The sequence below is a fragment of the Maylandia zebra genome, linkage group LG5 (assembly GCF_041146795.1).
Source record: "Maylandia zebra isolate NMK-2024a linkage group LG5, Mzebra_GT3a, whole genome shotgun sequence".
In the NCBI taxonomy this organism is placed as follows: Eukaryota; Metazoa; Chordata; class Actinopteri; order Cichliformes; family Cichlidae; genus Maylandia; species Maylandia zebra.
The window spans coordinates 13,747,900-13,767,528 of record NC_135171.1 but is presented as its reverse complement, the minus strand read 5'-3'; the positions used below and the strand labels follow the sequence as shown (position 1 = coordinate 13,767,528).

Here is a 19,629-nt window from a genome sequence, read left to right as displayed (position 1 = left end):
GTTCCATTGTTTGATAAGGAATAACAAGAACACAAAGAATTTCCAGGACCGTGCCTCCACATAGGAAGGGAGGCTGTGCTCCTCTTCTATGACTTTCCCCCATAACTGCTTCAGCATATGAAGCCCGGGCTTATTATTATTATCATTATTTTTATATTTTTTTTCTCATTTATCACCTGCTGACCTCTGAACAGATTCTCTGTGCCGAATTATCACCAAGCATGACTGGCTGCTCAGCCGAGTGCTTAACGTGGTGCTTGTTGACCTGCTTTACGTGAGGAAAATTGAGAGAAGGTTGCAAGTTAATGGGCAACAAAACAAACAAACAAAAAAAGCTGGTTAAAGCTCATTCATCCATGGATCTGAGGGAGGGTGTCTGTGTTTGTGTGCGTGTAGAGGAATTTGACCTGAACCGTAAAAGCAGGTGTGAGAAGTGATGAATGTTAACTCGCACCAAGATCGATTGTGTGTGATGGACGGCGTGAAGCGAAGCGCCCGGTGTCACCACGTTATCAGACGGGTCTGTGGGACATCTCTGTTTGTTTTATGGCTGCGCTTTACCCAGAACAGGAATTGATGCACTTCTACCTCACAGACTCACCTCACCTTTATAGACAGTAGTTTCACACAAAGCTTTGCTTATGAAGGAAACTGATATTTTTTAACCAGTGTTGGCAGCTCCAAATGACTCACCTACTTATTCGCTGAGTAGATAAATTACCTCTGATCTTGGTTTTCCCTGCCATAACTCCTCATATTCATCCTTTTAGTCACTGACGCCGCAGCTATAACTACATATTGCACATTATTTATGTGAGCGAATGGATTTAAGGGACCCTAATTCACTGTATATTAGTGTACACTTAGAAATTAAAAGCTATGAACTATGTACAGAATAAGAGTGTATCATTAAGTAAGGTCATTACGCAACAGCACCTGGATCACAGCTCTTGTGCAAGCAAGGCCACTTTTCCTGAATGCCTGGACAAAGACCAAAGTAATGAGATGATACGAGGAGAGGGCAGCAGGAAGGATGTTAAGGAGGATCTGACCTTCCTTCCATTTTTCTCCTGGTTCCTCATTCCTCTGTACCTTTCATTTCTCCTGCCTATTCACACCCCTTCCCCCCAACCACCTACTTCCTTCTTCAAGCCTCTCGACAAATTCCTCCATTTCTGTAAAATAGTCTGATGTCAGATGTCTATTCATATTAATGTACAGAATTCACCTGCTTGCTGCTACTACTGCACATTCATCCAATGTATATACTATATGTGTGTATATATATATATATATATATATATAATGTTCTTCCTCTACCCCCCCCCCCCCCCCCCCCCCCCCCCCCCCACACACACACACACACACAATTTTTGCACATGTCGAGGAGCGTGTCAGGTTACATTTCACTGTGTGTTATACTTGTATAACTATGCATGTGACAAATAATGAACCTTGAACCTTGAACCTTTTTCCCCCTTTTGCTCCATACATTTGTCTTCTTAAATAAAAGAACAACAACTAAAAAACGCTCTTCTCACTAATCCTGTTTTCCCTCTCTTATGCAGGACTTTAGGTCAGCAGTGACTGAGGCGGTGGATGAGGAAGGAGAGCCAGTGCTGGAGGAGCAGAGGCTGGGGGAAATACTGGGAGTGCTGCCTGAGGTGTACACCCTGCACAGCAGCATCTTTACTGAGCTGGAAGAGCGTATTAGTCAATGGTAAGAAGAGAGAAACTGTAGAAACTTTTACAGTCGTGTTAATTTACTGTCCACTGAGACTCTAATAATCACTCTGAAACATTCAAACACCACTCAGGCCTCTGGCCTCTGGGCCTGCGGCTCGGTTCACTCTGGCACAGCTGGTGCCGGCAGAGCCGGCGGGCACGCCGGTGCAGCCCCCTCTAGCTTCTGCTCGGTGGCTACTGGGTGACGCCTCCTTGGGCTCTCGCACTCTGGGGCCTCTGGATGTCTGGGGCCTGGATCTCCTCCATGCCTGCTTCATGCCCTGGGGGACAGGGCTATGGCTCTCTACATCCTCTTGCAGACCATTACATGTGGAAACCATTTGAATACAAGCGCGCTGATCCACATAGGTGTGCACACGCGTGTTCACTGTTCGTAGACTTAAATTACACCTTTCTTGGCTGCTACTTCAAAGCACATTGTGCGCTGTCTGTCCTGCGTGCTGCACAACAACATTGAATATTTAGTATTTACTGCTGTTTACACTTAGCTAGATTAATGCGATGGCGTTGTGTTTAGTATGTTGCTTTGGGTTTTTTTTGCTTGTTTTCTATTCTTTTTCTCTCAACAGGTGATCCAGGAGATTCCCCCCCCCCCCTTTCTCACTGTCCCTCTCCCCTTCTGTTTTTCTTTTCCTTCCTCTTTCTTTCTCCCTTTCCTATCTCTCACTCATGTCTGTCCCGTCTGTAACAACTGAAAATAAAATAAAAGAAATAATAAAAACAAAGGTCGATCAAATGGACCAACACGGCAATGCCACGATGATCCATTTGGCAAAATAAATCCATTGGGTATCCTTGTTGGTCTTCAGACAACAATTCTGATGGCTAAAGAACCAAATGGGACAGGCAAAAAATAAAAAAAATTAAAAAAACACCACTCTAAAAGGCCAGTTATAATCGTTTCATTACAGAGGGGTTCTTCCTCAACCAAAGGTAGCACCTGTTACCTGCTGCTAAGCATAGATCTATGCTCTTCTACGGTCTGCTGCATCCTGATTTCTGGAAAAAAAAACTGCATTAATTTCTTTAGCCAAGATGGAAAGAGCGATGATGGGCTCATGTTGATACACTAAATTTAAGCTGCAACTACAACGGATATATTAATTGCTCATTAAAGGTTCTCAAACATCCCGATGAGAAATGTGTGGCTTGAGTAACTGAAGCGTTGCTGGAATAAAGTTCATGTCGAGTTGGAGCTCAGCTGACAGACTTTGGATGTTTGTGTGGGACTCTTTCTTTAACAAGAAAATGACTTGGAGTGATTAAAGAGCATGCACTTAATCGCTGATTTTATCCACTGTGAAGGGAGGAGAGTCCAAAAGTTGCAGATGTGATCTTGTCACGTCGGGACAACTTCAGCGCGTTTGACACCTACATCTCCGAGTACGACCGCAGCATGTCTTTGCTCGAGGAGAGCTGCAGGAAAAACCCGGCTTTCGCCAAAATCGTCAAGACGTTTGAGGTAAGACACTGAACAGACTGACTAAAATGCATACACATAGTAAAGACAGCTCTTTGTCGTGCTTCCTGCCAACTTTCTCTTTCTGTTGCAATTTTTCCTTTGTTTTCTTGTTTCTGCAAGCTTGGGTTCAGAAAAATGATCCCATCCATCCATCCATTCGCTTCCGCTTATCCTTTTCAGGGTCGCGGGGGGGCTGGAGCCTATCCCAGCTGTCTTAGGGCGAGAAGCAGGGTACAACCTGGACAGGTCTCCAGTCTGTCGCAGGGCTAACACATAGACAACCATTCGCGCTCACATTTACACCTATGGGCAGTTTAGCGTTTTTCAATTAACCTATCCCCACTAAGTGCATGTCTATGGACTGTGGGAGGAAGCCGGAGCACCCAGGGAGAACCCACGCAAACACGGGGAGAACATACAAACTCCACACAGAAAACCCTGGCCTGATGGTGGAATTGAACTCACTGAACTTCTTGCTGTGAGGCAACAGTGCTAACCACCTTGTCACCGTGCTGCCTTCACTAAAAATGATCCAGTATTTTTTTTAAAAACATAAACAAAAGTAAAATCTCAGGTTTACTTTAAATATTCATGGAGGGAAAGTAAATCAGGGTGCAGAAATCAAACCTAGTGTTTCCCCTGGTGCTTACTTTACAGCTCTCTGCTTTTATTTTTGTCACCCAGCTTCCACAGGGAGACGCTGGCCTTTCTAAACCCCCTCTATCCCCTCTCTTTTTCATCTAACTGACCTTTCTGCTGCCATGCTCGCATATTCTATACCCACTCCACAGCAAATACTCACTGTTTTGCCAGCGTGTCTCTTCATCCAGGAGGTTGGATTTGGGTGAAGGGATCAGCAAAGGCTCAGTCTAATAGGATCTGTGGTCTAATTTCATCACTGTTTTCAAAAAATTGTACGCATGGTCCGCTTAATAATCCTTACTTTGTGCTCCTGCTGAATATGAACATGTACAGCTTGAGCGGGTAACAACCACGACTGACATATTTTGAGTAAGACGCAGTATATTAAGAAAGCATATAGATAAACCCACATACACAGCATTCAAATGATTGAGTCTTTATATAAGCCTCATCTGCCTCTGGTTTCATCAGAGTACAGATCATTAGAAAGCACTGCCTCATGTTACCTATTCAGCTCAGCTCCTCTGTAACCAAATGCATGCGTCACCAGCTCCATGCCGTGTGCTGATTCGCCATGAGTGCCTGACACAATGCTTCCGAGCATTTGTGGTTTGATAAGAAAAATGAATGGACAAGGCACCAACTGTCTTCGCTCATGAATATTCAACAGCAGCTGCCTCTTCCCAGAAAGAAAAACTTTGGCTCTGTCCGATCAAATATAAATAGGGGGGAGCGAAGTTGAGAAATGACTCGCAGCCACGGACAGTAAACACCGACCTTTCGTAATCTTGCGACATGTTTCCACACTTGGACAAGCTCGGCTCTAAATATCCTTGATCAAAGTCAATTACGTGCCTCAACATGAAGGGGCTATAAGCTCCTTTTCTCACATCGTAAACTGCTGCTTACCCGGAATATATGCCGTGAATGGCTTGATTGGTCTGAATGATTTATGTGGGGTTGGCCTTACATCTCCGAAAGTATCACCCGGAGTGGCAGTCGCTATTAAATTCTCCTGGGAGGATCGCTCCAGCTGTCACTGTATATTCAACCTGCATTTACTTTTCCCTTATTACATATAAGCATGTAACCTGGAGTCTGTCCTTCCCACAGTCCCACACCAGGGCATTATGTGTGGGTGATGAATGCTGTGCTGTACCAAAGGACTGCTTTGGGAGTTACATGGTGATTGTGACCCCACTGTAATCAGGAGGAAAGAGGGCTGAGGGAGAGCAAAGACAATCATACAGGCACACTGTACCTGCTCCTGCTCCTGAGAGATGCTGTGTTGTTGTTTAATACTGGTTGTGTGGCACATCTCAAGTCATTATACCTACAAAAAAGCACAAGCATTGACTTGGGTAATTGTACTCACAGCTTGCTGTTCTTTTTTCTGCATTTAAAAATAGTCAATCTTCATTAGATCTGGCTATTTTCAGTGCTTACCTCCCCTCAACACCTCCGTTTCCTTTTTTCCACTCTCCCGGCCAGTTGCTTTTTTAATGCCACAAGCCAAAGTGCTGCAGCATAAGTGCTAGCAATTTCATTGTGGATGTGGTGATGACAGTGATAAAGTAGCCACAGACCCTGATCAGATCACTGCTCGACCCTTACAGGATTACAGTCTCCTCTGGACGGCCAGTGTTGCTCGTTTACCACGTGAGCCAACACAGCGTGGTGTGCTTGTGTGTTACCCATTACCTCTGTTACCAATTCATTTGTGTCCCTTCATGTGTGTGTCTGATTGTCTTTGCAGGGCGATTGTCATTCACAAATTGCATGGATGTCATTCAACTGCAAACACTTCAGAAATCTCCTTCCACAGCACTTCGGGTTGGATTAGTATTCATGCGGTAGCGTAGATGTGTGTAAACGCTGCGTGTTTCCTCCTGTGCCAGAAGCCTAGGGGGACAGTGGGAGGCTGTGCAGCAGGTGGACAGAGAGCGATAGGGGGAAGAGAGAGCGATGGAGTGAAATCCTTGTAAAGGCAGCTGGGCAATGAGGCAGACAGAAGCTAATTAGAGCCACAGCCTCCTTTACAACTCCCCAATTAGATCAGTTCTGTGTGCAGGCAGCAAATCAGCTGGCCGTGACAGAGTGTGAGAGGTGTGGGGCTTCTTTTTTTTATCTCTGCGTTTCTGTGGAGGTGTTTATTTGCCAGCACAATGCATCGCACATTCGCTCCTCTCTCCCCCTTCGTTTGGTCTCACCCAAACAAACTGCAGGCTAATTACCATCTCTCGAAAGCTACTTCCTCTTTACAAGTGTCAATTGGATGACAATTTACAAGCAACACTTGAGTGGAGCGGATGCTCTGAAAACAGAATGGAGAGCTAGTTATTATTGTTCTCAATGCATCATGCAGTGATCAGTGGGAGAGGAGGAAAGAAGGAAGACAGAAAAGTAAAGGCTGAAGCTGAGGGGTAAAAAAAACCAACCACACCTTCATACACGGAAACCTTAGGAGTAGGTGAGTGGACGTCACTAGAAGAGGCCTCAGCTTTCTGTTACTTTTTGACTCCTGCAATTCAGATAATGAAGACAAAGAGGTGTGTTTAAGTCATATCGCATCCCTCCCCTTTTAGAGCCCCAATCAGCGTTATCTCATCACCAACCACGGCCTGGGTGTACGTGGGAAGGGATCCATCATTTGCACACTGCACGCACGTGTGAATGCGTCTGAAATTGGATGATAGAGCTGGTGTTTGTGTCTGCGTGGGCTCCTGTGTGTGCACGAGTGTGTATGCGTTTGTGTGGTGTAAATAAGATGAAGATGCTGTTTCCCGCAGGGTGCTATCTGTGCCTCGCTAATGAAGGATGGGACTTCATTGGATTAGAAAAAAAACTCTGTGTGTGTGTGTGTGTGTGTGTGTGTGTGTGTGTGTGTGTGTGTGTGTGTACACAGACAGTACACAGACCCCCACTGCTTCTCCACCGCTTAGGGCATAAATACCTGTCAGAGACAATTAGATCCTGATTGATTTTCTAAAGCTCTCTCTGATTGTGCCACTTTTTGTCCCCTTTCACCTGCAAATGACTGCACCGAGCAGAAGAATGGGAGTCGCTTCAGGTTTTTATACACTGGTGGAAAAGATGTTTTAAGGTCATCCTGTCCCATAGGTTTCCTTTGGTCACTTGTGCCCTTGACTTGCAACACTGACTAATAGTGGTTAACCTTATTTGGGAGCCAGAGAAGCGGCTCTTTGTGTGTAGCTCAGGGGCACCGTTGCACTCTTATGTGGGTGAGATCTTTTGTGGGAGAAGGTATTTAATTTCACAATAATTTTGTTCTGCGGAAATAATATGTCTGCAGTGTACAATTCAACAAATGACCCCTAATAAAAACTTTTCCATGTAGACTAGTCATGGATGATCTTTTACAAGCCTCTAAAATTTCCAATATGTGTGTGTGTGTCTGTGCAGACAAGAAGCCCAGAAGAAGCAGAAGTCCCACTGAAACACCAGCTGCTGCAGGTTATAGTGAGAGTGCTTCAATACCGCATGCTACTCACAGGTAACACATAAACGCACATATGCACATATTTAATTGTAAGACAAAGTGTTATTTATGCTTAACATGAGCTGTTGTTTCCACTTGGAGCAATTATGTGGCAGCTTAACCAGCCAGGTTTGCTGACATCAGCTAACAGTAGCCACTCAGCATAGTATTGTGCATCCCAGGAGTTATACTGGGCTGGGGCTGTCTGGGGTCCACCACTCATTTTCAACAGTGTGTATTTTTGCAAAAGTTGGACTTAAAGATACAGTTTAATTTGTACCACTAGTTATGGCCAGACAACTGTAGATGCTTCACACCTGCAAATTCAGATTTAACCTTGTTTTACCTTGTCTTGTTTTCATATCTTCTCTCTGATTTCTCCAGATTACCTGAACAACCTCTCTCCTGATTCCAAAGAATACGAGGACACTCAGGGTAAATCTGCATGCTTTGTGCTGACACACGCGTGCACACTTGCACGCAGTGTATCGGTGCCTGGCTGTTGTGTCAGAGCCAATGAGACGGTTCCAAGTTCCAACACTCTCTCTTTTTCTTTCTCTGTTTGTGTTGCAGCTGCCTTGGTGATTGTGTCCGAGGTAGCCGACCAGGCCAACGACAATCTGAAACAGGGGGTGAGTCTCTGAGTCAGGATACACCCCGCGAGTTTACATTCAGACTGTGTAGCCCCTGTTGAGTTTGACATATTCACAGCTCACCGTTGCAGTTGCTGCGTCTTTATTCTGCGTGGCAATGAAAGAACAATTTTCAAGCGTGACAAGATTAGACAGCTGAGGTTTTTCTCCCACGTGAATCCTTCTTCCAAACGACTTGCAGGAGTGAAGGGGAGCTCTGTTCCTCTTTTTTTGGCATTTAGCTTGTTGATTTACGCAAGAGGCAAGGAAAGATGATGTCATCAGAAAGTCCCAGGTGTTTATTACAAAGGGAGCAGTGTAAAGGGTGAATATGACCCCCCCACCCTCACACACACACACACACACACACACACACTATCTCTTCATGGAGATAATTATAAGGGAGGGAATGGTTTGTGAATGAACTGGCAACCCCACCTCACTGCTGAGCTCCCATGTGGCTCTTTGGCTTACCTCCTGTGTTTATCACACTTTTTTTCTCATTTGTGCACAAGCCCTGACACACGCACATACACACAGAGACTGACAGACGGTGGTAGCACATCTCTCTTTGGGCATGAAAGGGAGGGAGTCGGAAAGGGATGTGATACTAAAAATGTGAGGGATGGCAGACACAGAGAAACAGGGATGGTTCAGTTCTTTGTCTTCTCTTCCATCAATCACTAGATAATCTCTCTCTCGCTAACTTCCTGCTTCTCTTCTTCTGCAGGAAAACTTGTTGCGTCTGGTCCACATTGAATACAGCGTGAAAGGGAAGAGGGACCTTCTGAAACCTGGAAGGGTGAGCATCGTGTGGTTCTGTCTGACAGCGTTACTGCTGCACTGTCAAAAACAAAGCAACACCAAAATCTGAATGCCAGATCTCTGAGGTCACTTTGAAAGCATAAAAAAGACTGGTCATGACCCCCCCACCCTTGTAAGGATTAGTTAACAACATTACATCAACCTAACATGCAAAGCTTTTATACTGTTTCTTTTGGCAGATGTTTGTCAAAGAGGGCACACTCATGAAGGTCTCCAGGAAAAGTAGGCAACCTCGGCACCTGTTTCTGGTAATGGCATTACATCGGACACTACTGGTGTTAAAGCTTAAAAGTATTTCACTATTTTGTTTCTTCAGTAGTTTGAAATGGTCTAATATTAGCTGTGATTAGCCTAGCTTATCTTTAAAAAAGGCTAATCATAGGAAAGATTAAAGGAAATGTGGTGGACAAACTGTGCAATGTAAACACTCGTAACATGGTGGAAGGTTGTTTCTCCCATCTCTTCTTTTTATGTATTAGCCTTATTAACCTTTGCTGAAAGACTGGTAAATATCTAATATCAGCCAATAGTTTTACCTCACCAATAAATCAGTTGGGTGCCAATCTTTGTTCAAAGTAGCGTATTTAATATTTATCCTGAGTGACTTAATCAAACATTTGGCTATAGCTTGACCTTTCTTTCAGGTGCTTTTTGCATTATTTCACACACGTTTACCAAAACAAAGCCTCGTGATTTCAGTATCTTTGGAAAGTGCCATCTCAGTTAGAGTTCAAAAGAAACTCGTGTGGTTTTAAGCAAGGTGTGGATGGACAGCACGAGGACAGAAAACACCTGCAGTGTTATTTAGGTAATGTTAAAATGAATGCTGGCGTGGTCTGCAGAAAATGTGGAGGAATGTTGGACAGGGTTGTGCCACAAGTTAGGTGAGGTTTTGGGGAAGGGTGGGGGGCACAAGGCCAAGGCTGTAAGACCTCGACTAAACACCACACCCATCTAGCCAAGGGCCTCCCTCTCCACTCTCCTCCTCTCCCCTCCTCCCCTCCCAGGACTTGTTTTCCAGGGCCCCACTTCCTTACAGGATGTTTGGTGTGGGTCACTGGATGCTGACTTCCTGTGTATTGGGAGGGGACTGACAGCGAAGTGAAGGCCAGACACCCTGTAGAATGCAGGGAGGAGGGGTGGTGGTGCTACACAAACACATAATGTGAAATAGAGAAGTCCCATCTATTGTTTCATGTGCAATCAGTGCTGTCTCATGTTATGAATTTCCATGGGCAGCATATTTGCCATAGAGTGTTCCAGGTAGCATGTAACATTTGAGACACTCAGGATTCATTTTGTTCTCTTCCATCAGTCTCTTGCTGTTTTTAAACTGATAAGCTCTAGCTTGAAAATGTTAGTGGTTGATACTTGTAGGCTATTAGGACTATAAAGCTATTTGCTCCCTTGAAGCCAACAGCTCCAGAGGTTCAGGTGTTATTAATGGGAAACTGAAATACAAACAGCGCCGATGAAAGCAATCAACCACCTCTGTGACAGAGAGAAGCAGCACCCATGTCACAAGCCAGGGCTCACAAAAGAAAGAAAAGCAGGCTGAGTGAGTGAGAGGAGGGATTAAGAGGGAGGATGGAGATCTAGAGAGATGTCAGAGGGAAAGAGTAAAAGGGGGAGGTAAAGGAGGTGATGCTTTTAGGGAAGGAGATGAAATGCCACTGTCGAAAAAAGTAAATGTCTTGGTTGCTCAAGTGGATATAATTTGCGTCTCGTGGGTCATGTCTGTGAAATCTGTTAACTTGGCGCTTGCTTGGATTTCTGTGGAATGAGTAAATGAGCAGTGCAGGGTGGAGCAGAAGAGCTGCGGCGGCTCGAGCACAGAGGTCGTAGGCAGGGCTCAGGCTTGGCTATCATGCAGTGTTTTGTCTCCAGCCAGTCGTCCAATGAAATGCGTTACTGCTGCTGTTAGTGTTGTTGTTGTGGTGAAGGTGGCCAGTTCCACCCAGCTCTGGTTCTCAGCGTAGCCTAAGAAGGCTGTGAAGTAGAGGGGAGGCCCGGAGTCCAGAGCAGGGTGGAGAATTCCTGGATGCTGCTTATAAGGCCCCAGCGGATGTTTAGAGCACACATAAGGTGTGACCGATGATGTCATTTCTTTTGTCTGTGTTGTGAGAACACAATAGACTCTTGGTGAATTCAGGGGATTCAAATACCTCAGGTTTGACAGGAAAATAAACATTTTCCTTACAGTAATGCCTAATTTTGTTGTGTGCATACATGGGAATTCTGTGCTGACAGGATGCACAGAGGTGAGTGTGCTGTGAAAACACAGCCTAGTACTTAACCAGCTCTACCCTCGGTGCTGTTTTGGGCAGCTGTGGTGCTTAAGTTCATATAACACTACCACCTTGTGTTAGCAGGTGATATTACATCCGAGGTAAATAATTTTCTCATCAGGAGAAGAAACTGTAAAAATCTACAACGAATCAAAAGTTTAGTCAACAAATAAATCAGTTAATAAAAAATACTATGAATTAATTTATTGTTTCTCTTTTTTTTGTTTTTTTTTTAATGTTGGCAGTTTCAGTAAATGTTGTGAGAATAAGCCATCATATCTCAAATAGTGAAATCTTTCTATACCTCTTATATTTTCTTTCCTTTTTCTCCTTCAGATGAACGACATAATGCTGTACACCTACCCTCAGCAGGATGGGAAATACAGGCTCAAGAACACACTGTCTCTGTCAGGGATGAAGGTACATGAACTTTTCCAAGTTTCATAAACACGTTTTGCTTTTTTGCTTTTTACTGCACTGTGATCTGGTCTTGTTTGTCACACACAGGTGAGCAAACCCACGCTGGGCAATGTGCTGAACTGTCTTAAGATTGAGGTGTCCGACATCACTATTACACTCTCTGCCAGGTGAGCCGCTGACATTCAGAACTCTGATGTGAACAATGGCTGTCGTTTCCAAAGAAATCTACACATTCAGTCAGGCACATCAGGGGCATCAGGTGTGTTGTATTTCTGTATTTCTCTTCAGTTCTGTTGGAGAAAGGGAGGACTGGTTCCACACGCTAAGTCGAGCCATAGCGGACCACGCGGCGGGACTCTGCACATTTGGCGGGCCCTGCAGTGAGGTAGGAAAAATAACTTCAGTGTAACACAATACGATTTGTCATAGAAGAGAACTTTCATCTGAGTCATTGTAAGAAAGGGTGCAGAATTAGCTAAGAGAAGGGTTTGATGATTCACTTTTTAAATAAATTACCATTTATAAGCCCTGTCTACTTATTATTGCTGGCAATAACTTGCAGTTCAACTCCTATGATATGTATTTGTCAGAAGATTCAATAAACTCTCTCAGCTTTGAAAACAAAAAGACTTTTCTGGCAATTATTTTGTGGTTCGGGCTTTACAGGGTTAAGAGTTGAATTCTGAAAAAGCGAGCTTTATTCGTGCTGTAACATCTCAACATCGCTGTCCAATCAGGCCCGTGAGAAATTGTGGATGGCGCTGGGCGAGGCTGCACCTGTCCTCGTGCCAGTTTCTCATGTGATGATGTGCATGAACTGCACCTCCGACTTCAGCCTCACTCTCAGACGACACCACTGCAATGCGTGTGGCAAGGTCAGACCCAAAGTTTGCTCTCACTCGAACGTGGTTGGCGTTTAGCTGTAAACTTGTTTGGGGATATTGGGGACATAATCTTACCATACTTTACCGTTACTTTGGAGATTTTCACTGTAGATGTATCACGATGTCACTGATGTGTCCGCACAGGTGGTGTGCCGGGCTTGTTCCAGAAACAGATATCCTCTGAAGTACCTCAAAGACAGACTGGCTAAAGTGTGCGATCACTGTTATGCCGAGCTCAGGAAAAGAGGTGAAGCTTAGCTTTCCTGGTGCCTGTTTCAAAACTCACTGTACAATGTAAACCTTATTATTTCCAGTTGTTTACCTCGATAAGGAAATGAGTTTGCATTTGCCTGCAGGTGGAAGTGTGTCAGCTGCCTGTGATAACTCCAGCCCTCGGACTCACCGGGCCAGTCGTCCCCTCTCCGCTGTCTTCCAGAGTCTGCAGCCGCCTAGTCTGTGGAAGTCCCGAAAGAGCATATCCCCTCTGACCCAGGTGAACTACTCGCTGCCTGTTATCTCTACCCTTTTTTCAAACCCTGATAACTATTTTATAAGCAAGAGAGTATTGCTTCTTATTACCAAAGTAACACGGACCACTGTGATATTTAGGCAAACCTTGTAAAAACATTCATATCCCACATACTCTTGTATTATTGGGGAAAGTAAAGATTATTCCCTGACCGGGAATCGAACCCGGGCCGCGGCGGTGAGAGCGCCGAATCCTAACCACTAGACCACCAGGGAGCTGTGTGAATGGAAGATGTCTGTGTGTACTGGCATCACTGGAATCTAGTCCAGCTGCTTCCTGCAGTGCACAGAAATTGCCACTAGGGTTCACACTACTTTGTACCCTTTCATTTGTCTTTACAGCTGCAACAAACAGCTGACTCATCATCCCTGTTATTAGAGTTTCTGAATGTCTAATAAATTACAATTATCTGCAGGTGTCACTTGGTGTGGAGGGCTCCACCATGAGTGGGAGTTTGCAGCGCAGGAAGAAGAGCAAAAGGAAGTGGAAGCGACTGTGGTTCCTCCTCAAAGACAAGGTGCTCTACACCTTCACAGCCAGTGAGGTGAGGGGGCACAGAGTCTCCCACACCAGCCCCAAACACATTCACACATTCTTATTGCCTTTATCCAGCTCTTCTCGAGTGCATGACAGCTATTTAACTACATATCCACTTCTTTAACTTTTTCAGCCTCATGAGCAGAACACTTATTGACTAATAAAGGGAATCTCTGTGCTCTCTCTCTCTCTCTCTGTTTCTTTTGTCTTTTGTTTTCCTCAAAGCACGAGCAACTTATTAAGTTGTTGTTGCTGCTGACGGCCAGATTGGCATTTTTAACTTGTGCCTGCTTCCTTCAGGATAAAGTGGCTTCAGAGAGTCTGCCTCTGCAGGGCTTCACCGTCAAGCTGACTGAGAGGCCAGAGGGAGAAGAAAGCAGTAACGTATTCCATTTGTACCACAAGAAAACACTCTACTACACCTTCAAAGCAGATGATCAAAACACTGCTCGCAGGTCAGTGCAAAAGCTTTTACAAGCACATTCATGGAGTGTCTTTTAAAAGCACATTCTCTGACTAGCAATCATAGCCAGACTACAGCAACAAGAGCTCTAAATCTTAATCACTGGACCACCAGGGAGCTGTAGCAAGGCATGTGTGGTATGTTAGACAGCAGGCAGTGAGCAGCTGATCTCCTGCAGTGCAGCATAATGTACTCTCCATGCATTCTCGCTTTCTCGTGTAAGATTGCTGCACTGACCGTTAACAAGTCTCCTGTCTTCTCTTAATGTTTGCACTCGTTTATCTGCATTTATGTCCTCTATTGCTGATCTGTTTTGGTAGAATGTGTGACTCAGTGAAGGCTGACAGCAAGCTTATTAATGCACTTTTTGTTTTAATAAATACGTGGCAGTTTGCAGCATCCCCATTTTACTGGCAAAGAGTGGAGGTGGCAGGCTGTGTTTGTTAAAGTGGATTCGTTTCTCTTCCAACTGACTTTGAGATTTACAAAAGGCATCAATTATTATAATGGGCCATGACAATTTATTTGAATTCACTTGTTACTTACTGTCAGCCCTGTTTTGTAGGTTGTCGGGTTTTTTTGCTTGTAAAAACAGTTCAAAAGAGTGCATATATATTTATTTTTGAAAAGTATTTGAGCAGGAGGTCTTCCAAGATTTAAACTGGATTCCTTTGAGGGGCTCCTGGGATGGGATGACATAAAAAGAAAAATAACTCCAAGGCACTTTCTTTTAAATATCAAATAAAATGGATTCATTCTCACGGCGCTCCGTGAAATCTGTTCTGACTCCCTAACGAAGATTTGCATCCTTTTTTTTTTTTCTGCTTAAAGTTAAATATAAGCGTGTCACAACAATAAAAGAGAGCCTTTTTAACATTTAAAGTTCAGACACAGACCGCAACCTGATTGAAATGCTCTGGTGGGACCTTAAGAGAGCTGTGCATATATGAATGCCAGTAAATCTCGATGAACTGAAGAAACTCTGTAAAGAAAAGTGGGCAAAATTCCTCCACAATGATGTGGAGAGGGATAAAGTCATACATGATTACTTCAAGTTTTTGCTGATAAAAATGGCACTAAAAGTACTACTAAACTACTAATCATGTTTTTTTAGTGTTTCACAGTAAAATAGTCTATTGAAATCAAAACAAGCTGATAAAGAGAATGAGCAGAAGGTGTACACGAGTGCAAATCATACAAACCTGTTAAATAAAAAAAGACAAAGAAGCCGCTGAGTTTTATGATCTAGTTTGTAAGATTTAATTTGTTGATTATATTCCACGAAAAACAAAGTGGTTAATATTCATATTAACAATTTAGTATCATAATTATGAGAAAACAGAAAAACACTGGGAAAAACACACCTTGACCTCTGATCTGTGACATAAGCTGACTTTCAAATCCAGTCAAAAAAAAGACAATGAGTTCGAAGGTCTAATGCTCCACTTCTTTGTGTTTCAGATGGGTCAATGCCATGGAGGAGGCCACTATTTTATAGCATCTGCTAAGTTAAATAAATGACGCATCCACTCCGTGACTGCAGCAAAGCTACCTGCTGCATGTGAACTCAGTCCATCAGTAAGGATTCGTCACATCAGGCCTTTTGTGGGATATTGAGTGACAATTCAAACACCTGGGAGATTTTTCCTCAAAGGAATTCTGCTGTATGGAGAAGAGCAGCAGAATCCTCGAGTCGGATTTCACAAGAGCCTTCAGGAGCAGCTCAGATACCTTAAATACGTCACCTGAGAGAAAAATTTTTATTTCTTCTGTTTTCACCTTTTTTTTTCAGATGTCTGCACTTTTTCCTTTTTTTTTTTTTTTTGCTTTTCTGGTGTATTTTACCCGACTTTCCACTGGACTGTTAAACCACTCTTTGTCTTCTGCAGGAGACGTCCTTTCATATCAGTTTCGTTGCAGTTATGCATGGTAACTGCAAAGACATGAAAAATAACCTTTGCTTCAGGGTAGTATGCATATCTTGTAAAGGGGGAACGGAGAGATACTTGGTATTCTGAATATATATTGTGAAGTATACGCTGCAGATACTGAAGTGAGTTAGATGATTTATCTGTATAAAAATTGTGATTCACGATGTCCCCAATAAGGGTTCGTTTTAATCATCATAGTATGTGTACATTATTGTTCTTGTGGAGTTTTACACAGTTTTACTCTTGTGTTGAATCTGCAAAGTGAAGAAATGACCCTCGGCATGCTGTCCGCTCTAAAGCATTTGTCAAAGGATGAACAATTTTGAAGATACTTTGTATTTTTTAAAAGTCTTTTAGAAATTTTTCACACAGCTCTGAAGTGCCAGTTGCTTTCTTCCTGTTGAATGCAGTGCATTTTGCAAGTGATGATGAATGTGCCTCACTCTTTATGTTATCACAGTACTGTACGGAGGGACCTTGCTTTTTAATCTATTCTTACATATACTTTAACCTTATAGTATTTTTGAACAGGTCAGTTACTGTGCACTCACATAAGAACATGTTATTGTGCCATTTTTATGAGGGCCTTTTTTAATGCTGTATATATATGCTGCTAGATATAATCATACTTTGGCTGCTTTATTATACAAAAGCTTCTTAAAAATGCTGTCAAACTACCTTCATCCTCACAGTATTAGAGTGATCTCAGCCACTCGTGCCACAGGATTTCACTCATAATCAGATGCAGTTTCTCTTAAATAACCCATCCAATGGCATTATCTGTTCCTTTCAGAATGAAGATCCATCATCAGACAAGCAGCATGATATCAAAAGCACATGTTTGAGTACTGTTCAGCTTTTCTACCCGTTTCCTATAGCTCACACCTACAGTGTTACTATCGTTGTACCTCTATAGCATATACTGCATTGTAAATGTTTATGTATATAGATGCATATAAAAAAATAAACTACATTAAAAATGCTTACTTAGTGGGCGTTCGCTGTGCTGTGCTGCAGGCTTGTTTCTTTTTTGCATTATAATTCAGTATCAACAATAACGAGCGACTGTAAAATGATACCCACTGCAACAGCATAGTAACTTTTTGTATGTGTGTGGGGTTCTGGCTTTGCTGAGGTTAGTTACAAGCACAACAGCACTGGATGCTCAGAAATGGCTGTGCACTTCATCCTCTTCTCTCCGACAGAATTGTCTGTTGTATTATTAGGATTTATTCACGTCTTGTTGCTATGCATTGTGTGTTTTTTGTACTGATGTTCACGCTGTGCTTATCTCCTCCTGGTCATAAATACCGGGGTGATGGAGAAATGAGAACACAATGTACCTATCCTCCTCTATTGCCTGTGGTGCTGGAAAAATACAGCTTGGTTAAGTGACCCTTTAATCCAGAAGGGGGCAGCACTACATCGTGTCAAACTGGTTTAATATGAACTTTAGCCAGCCTAAATCCTGTTTGTGTGAGCATGAGGAAATAACTGGTGTTAAGTGAAAATAAGATTTAATAATCAATGAAAAAGTGGACTTACATGGTAATGTTAATGAAGTTGTCAGCCCACTGATATGGATGGAAATATTTTGCTTTTAATATAAGGTTTTAAAAGAGAAAGAAAGAAAGAAAGAAAGTGGATTCATTTTGTTGTTTTATTGTTTTATCGTGTATCAGTATAAGCGTGTGCACACAACACTGAATTTATAGTCGTAGCTTATTTGCAAAGGCCCGTGGTCTTTCAAATACATGAAACTCAACCACAAACACAGCAGAGGTAGTACAACACACAGTCTGCACAATACAGCTCACAACTGAACAACAGCAAAGTTGGCAAGTCACAAGAAAACCATTGAATAGAGAGCAGCAGATCATCCAGAATTGCATTACTCAGAGTTCCAGGTGTAAATGATCTCAGTTAAAATCCAGACAAAAAGCGATTTGCCGAAATGGGGATTTAGATAGAGCCCTTTATACTTCTCACTGGTTGCTCATCATGTTTCTGAGTACAGTCATCTTAAGGGTGACTAAGCACCTGAGGAGCCTGATCATGTGATAATTTGCATACCCTGCATCCTATTTAAAGCATTAAATTTTGGCTTCTGAGCTTAGCTGTGCAGTATGATTCTCAATGGCATAGATGAAGTTGCTTGAAACATTCCTTAGAGATTTTGCTCCATATTAACATCATAGCAACCACTAATGCAAATCTCCCATTTCACACCATCCCGAGGGTGCTCAGTGGACTGCGATGGTTACTGTGGAGACCACTTGAGTACAATGAGTTCGCTGTCATGTTAAAAAAAAAAAAATAGTTGCAAATGATCTGACCTTTATGGCATAGTGTAATCCTGGTGGAAGCAGCCATCAGACAGTACACAGTACTTTATGACCACAGTGCACTGTGGTCTGTAACAATACTCAGGCGGGCTGTGGTGCTTAAATGATGCTCAGTTGGTATGAAGAGGCCCAAAGTGTTCCCCAACACCATTACACCACCATCAACAAGCTGAACTGTTGATACAAGTTGTTTACACCAAATTCTGACTCTGCCATCTGCATGTTACAGTAGAAATCAAGACTCATCAGATCAGGCAATGTTTTTCCAATCTTTTACTGTCCAGTTTAGTTCAAATTGTATTCTCGGTTTCCTGTTCTTAGCTGAAAGGAGAGACACCCAGTGTGGTCTTCTGCTGCTGTAGCCCACCTGCTTCAAGGTTCAGTGTGATGTCCATTTAGAGATGCTCTTCTGCATACATTGGTTATAACAAGTGGTTATTTGAGCTACTGTTGTATTCCTATGAGGTCAAAGCCGTCCGTAAAACCTATTCTGAGATTGATATGTGAGGAAAATCCCAGTAGATCAGCAGTTTCTGTAATATTCAGACCAGCTGGTCTGGCAGCAACAACTATTCCATGTTCAGAGTCATTTAAATCACCTTTTTTGCCTATTCTGATGCTCAATTTGAACTGCAACATACCTAAATGCAGCTCTGTGGCTGACGTTAGAGTCCTAATCCATGCTTCTTTTTTTTTTTTTTTTTTTTTTTTTTACAGATGACCTTTGAATTTTCTTTATTTCCTGATAAAGAGTGGGGTAATGACAGATTAAAATCAAGATAAAGGCTGATCGATCAGGAAATAAGTGACTAATCATCCAAGATTTAATTTGAAGAAGTTTAACATAAGTTTTAATATAAGAATGAGCGTTATCAAAAAATAAACGAAAAAGAGGCTATGGTTAGAACTGGAGGATCAATTGCTGGAGTAAAATAAAAAGTATATGTACATATAAGTAAAAGGACATGGGTACAGTGTCCATTTATCCAACATCAAATGCATATGTAGTTTCCTTCTCTGCAAGGAAAGTTTACATACCCTGTGGCGCTACTTTAAAGTTTGTGGATTCACTCCCGAATGAGGAAAAAAACGTTACTCTGTCAAACACTCATTTACAGTTATGTTGTCCATTGAAGCAGCTGTACCAACATATGTTTAAATGAGCAGCTACAGCACAGTTTTGTGTGCAAGTCTTAGCTGTAGATCCTCGTGTTTTCATGTTCACCATGTTGCCTTTCGGTTTTCCAGTGTCTTCAAAGGCATGCGAGTTAACTCAACTATGCATTTCTCTATTACTGTATCAAAGTGACATTTTGTCCAGAGAGGACTTTTCTCCCACCCCTCCAGCTGGTCAGCCACTAGTTTGAGAGATCTGAAATTACTCAAGAACAGATACTAGAAAAATTAGTAATGCAGTAATGTTGCA

At 42.8% G+C, this 19,629-nt stretch overlaps 1 protein-coding gene and 1 non-coding gene across 3 annotated transcripts in view; one reads left to right on the top strand and one right to left on the bottom strand.

Moving 5' to 3' along the window:
* fgd5a (FYVE, RhoGEF and PH domain containing 5a) overlaps window positions 1–16,840 on the top strand; it is a 33,505-nt gene extending 16,665 nt beyond the window's left edge. The window contains exons 6-21 of one of the 2 annotated variants that reach the window (XM_004545318.5): window positions 1,569–1,720; window positions 3,052–3,208; window positions 7,274–7,364; window positions 7,734–7,784; window positions 7,923–7,981; window positions 8,712–8,783; window positions 8,986–9,054; window positions 11,431–11,514; window positions 11,602–11,681; window positions 11,803–11,899; window positions 12,252–12,389; window positions 12,543–12,645; window positions 12,755–12,891; window positions 13,343–13,444; window positions 13,765–13,919; window positions 15,389–16,840. In XM_004545318.5, coding sequence (XP_004545375.2) covers window positions 1,569–1,720; window positions 3,052–3,208; window positions 7,274–7,364; window positions 7,734–7,784; window positions 7,923–7,981; window positions 8,712–8,783; window positions 8,986–9,054; window positions 11,431–11,514; window positions 11,602–11,681; window positions 11,803–11,899; window positions 12,252–12,389; window positions 12,543–12,645; window positions 12,755–12,891; window positions 13,343–13,444; window positions 13,765–13,919; window positions 15,389–15,425 — 1,584 coding nt within the window. In that variant the 3' untranslated portion in view covers window positions 15,426–16,840. Of the gene's footprint in view, window positions 1–1,568; window positions 1,721–3,051; window positions 3,209–7,273; window positions 7,365–7,733; window positions 7,785–7,922; window positions 7,982–8,711; window positions 8,784–8,985; window positions 9,055–11,430; window positions 11,515–11,601; window positions 11,682–11,802; window positions 11,900–12,251; window positions 12,390–12,542; window positions 12,646–12,754; window positions 12,892–13,342; window positions 13,472–13,764; window positions 13,920–15,388 lie in introns of both variants that reach the window. The other variant, XM_004545317.5, reaches the window with a different exon arrangement.
* Window positions 13,071–13,142, bottom strand: trnae-cuc (transfer RNA glutamic acid (anticodon CUC)). The gene has a single exon. It is a non-coding gene; the product is annotated as a tRNA-Glu (tRNA).
* Window positions 16,841–19,629: the final 2,789 nt, after the last annotated feature.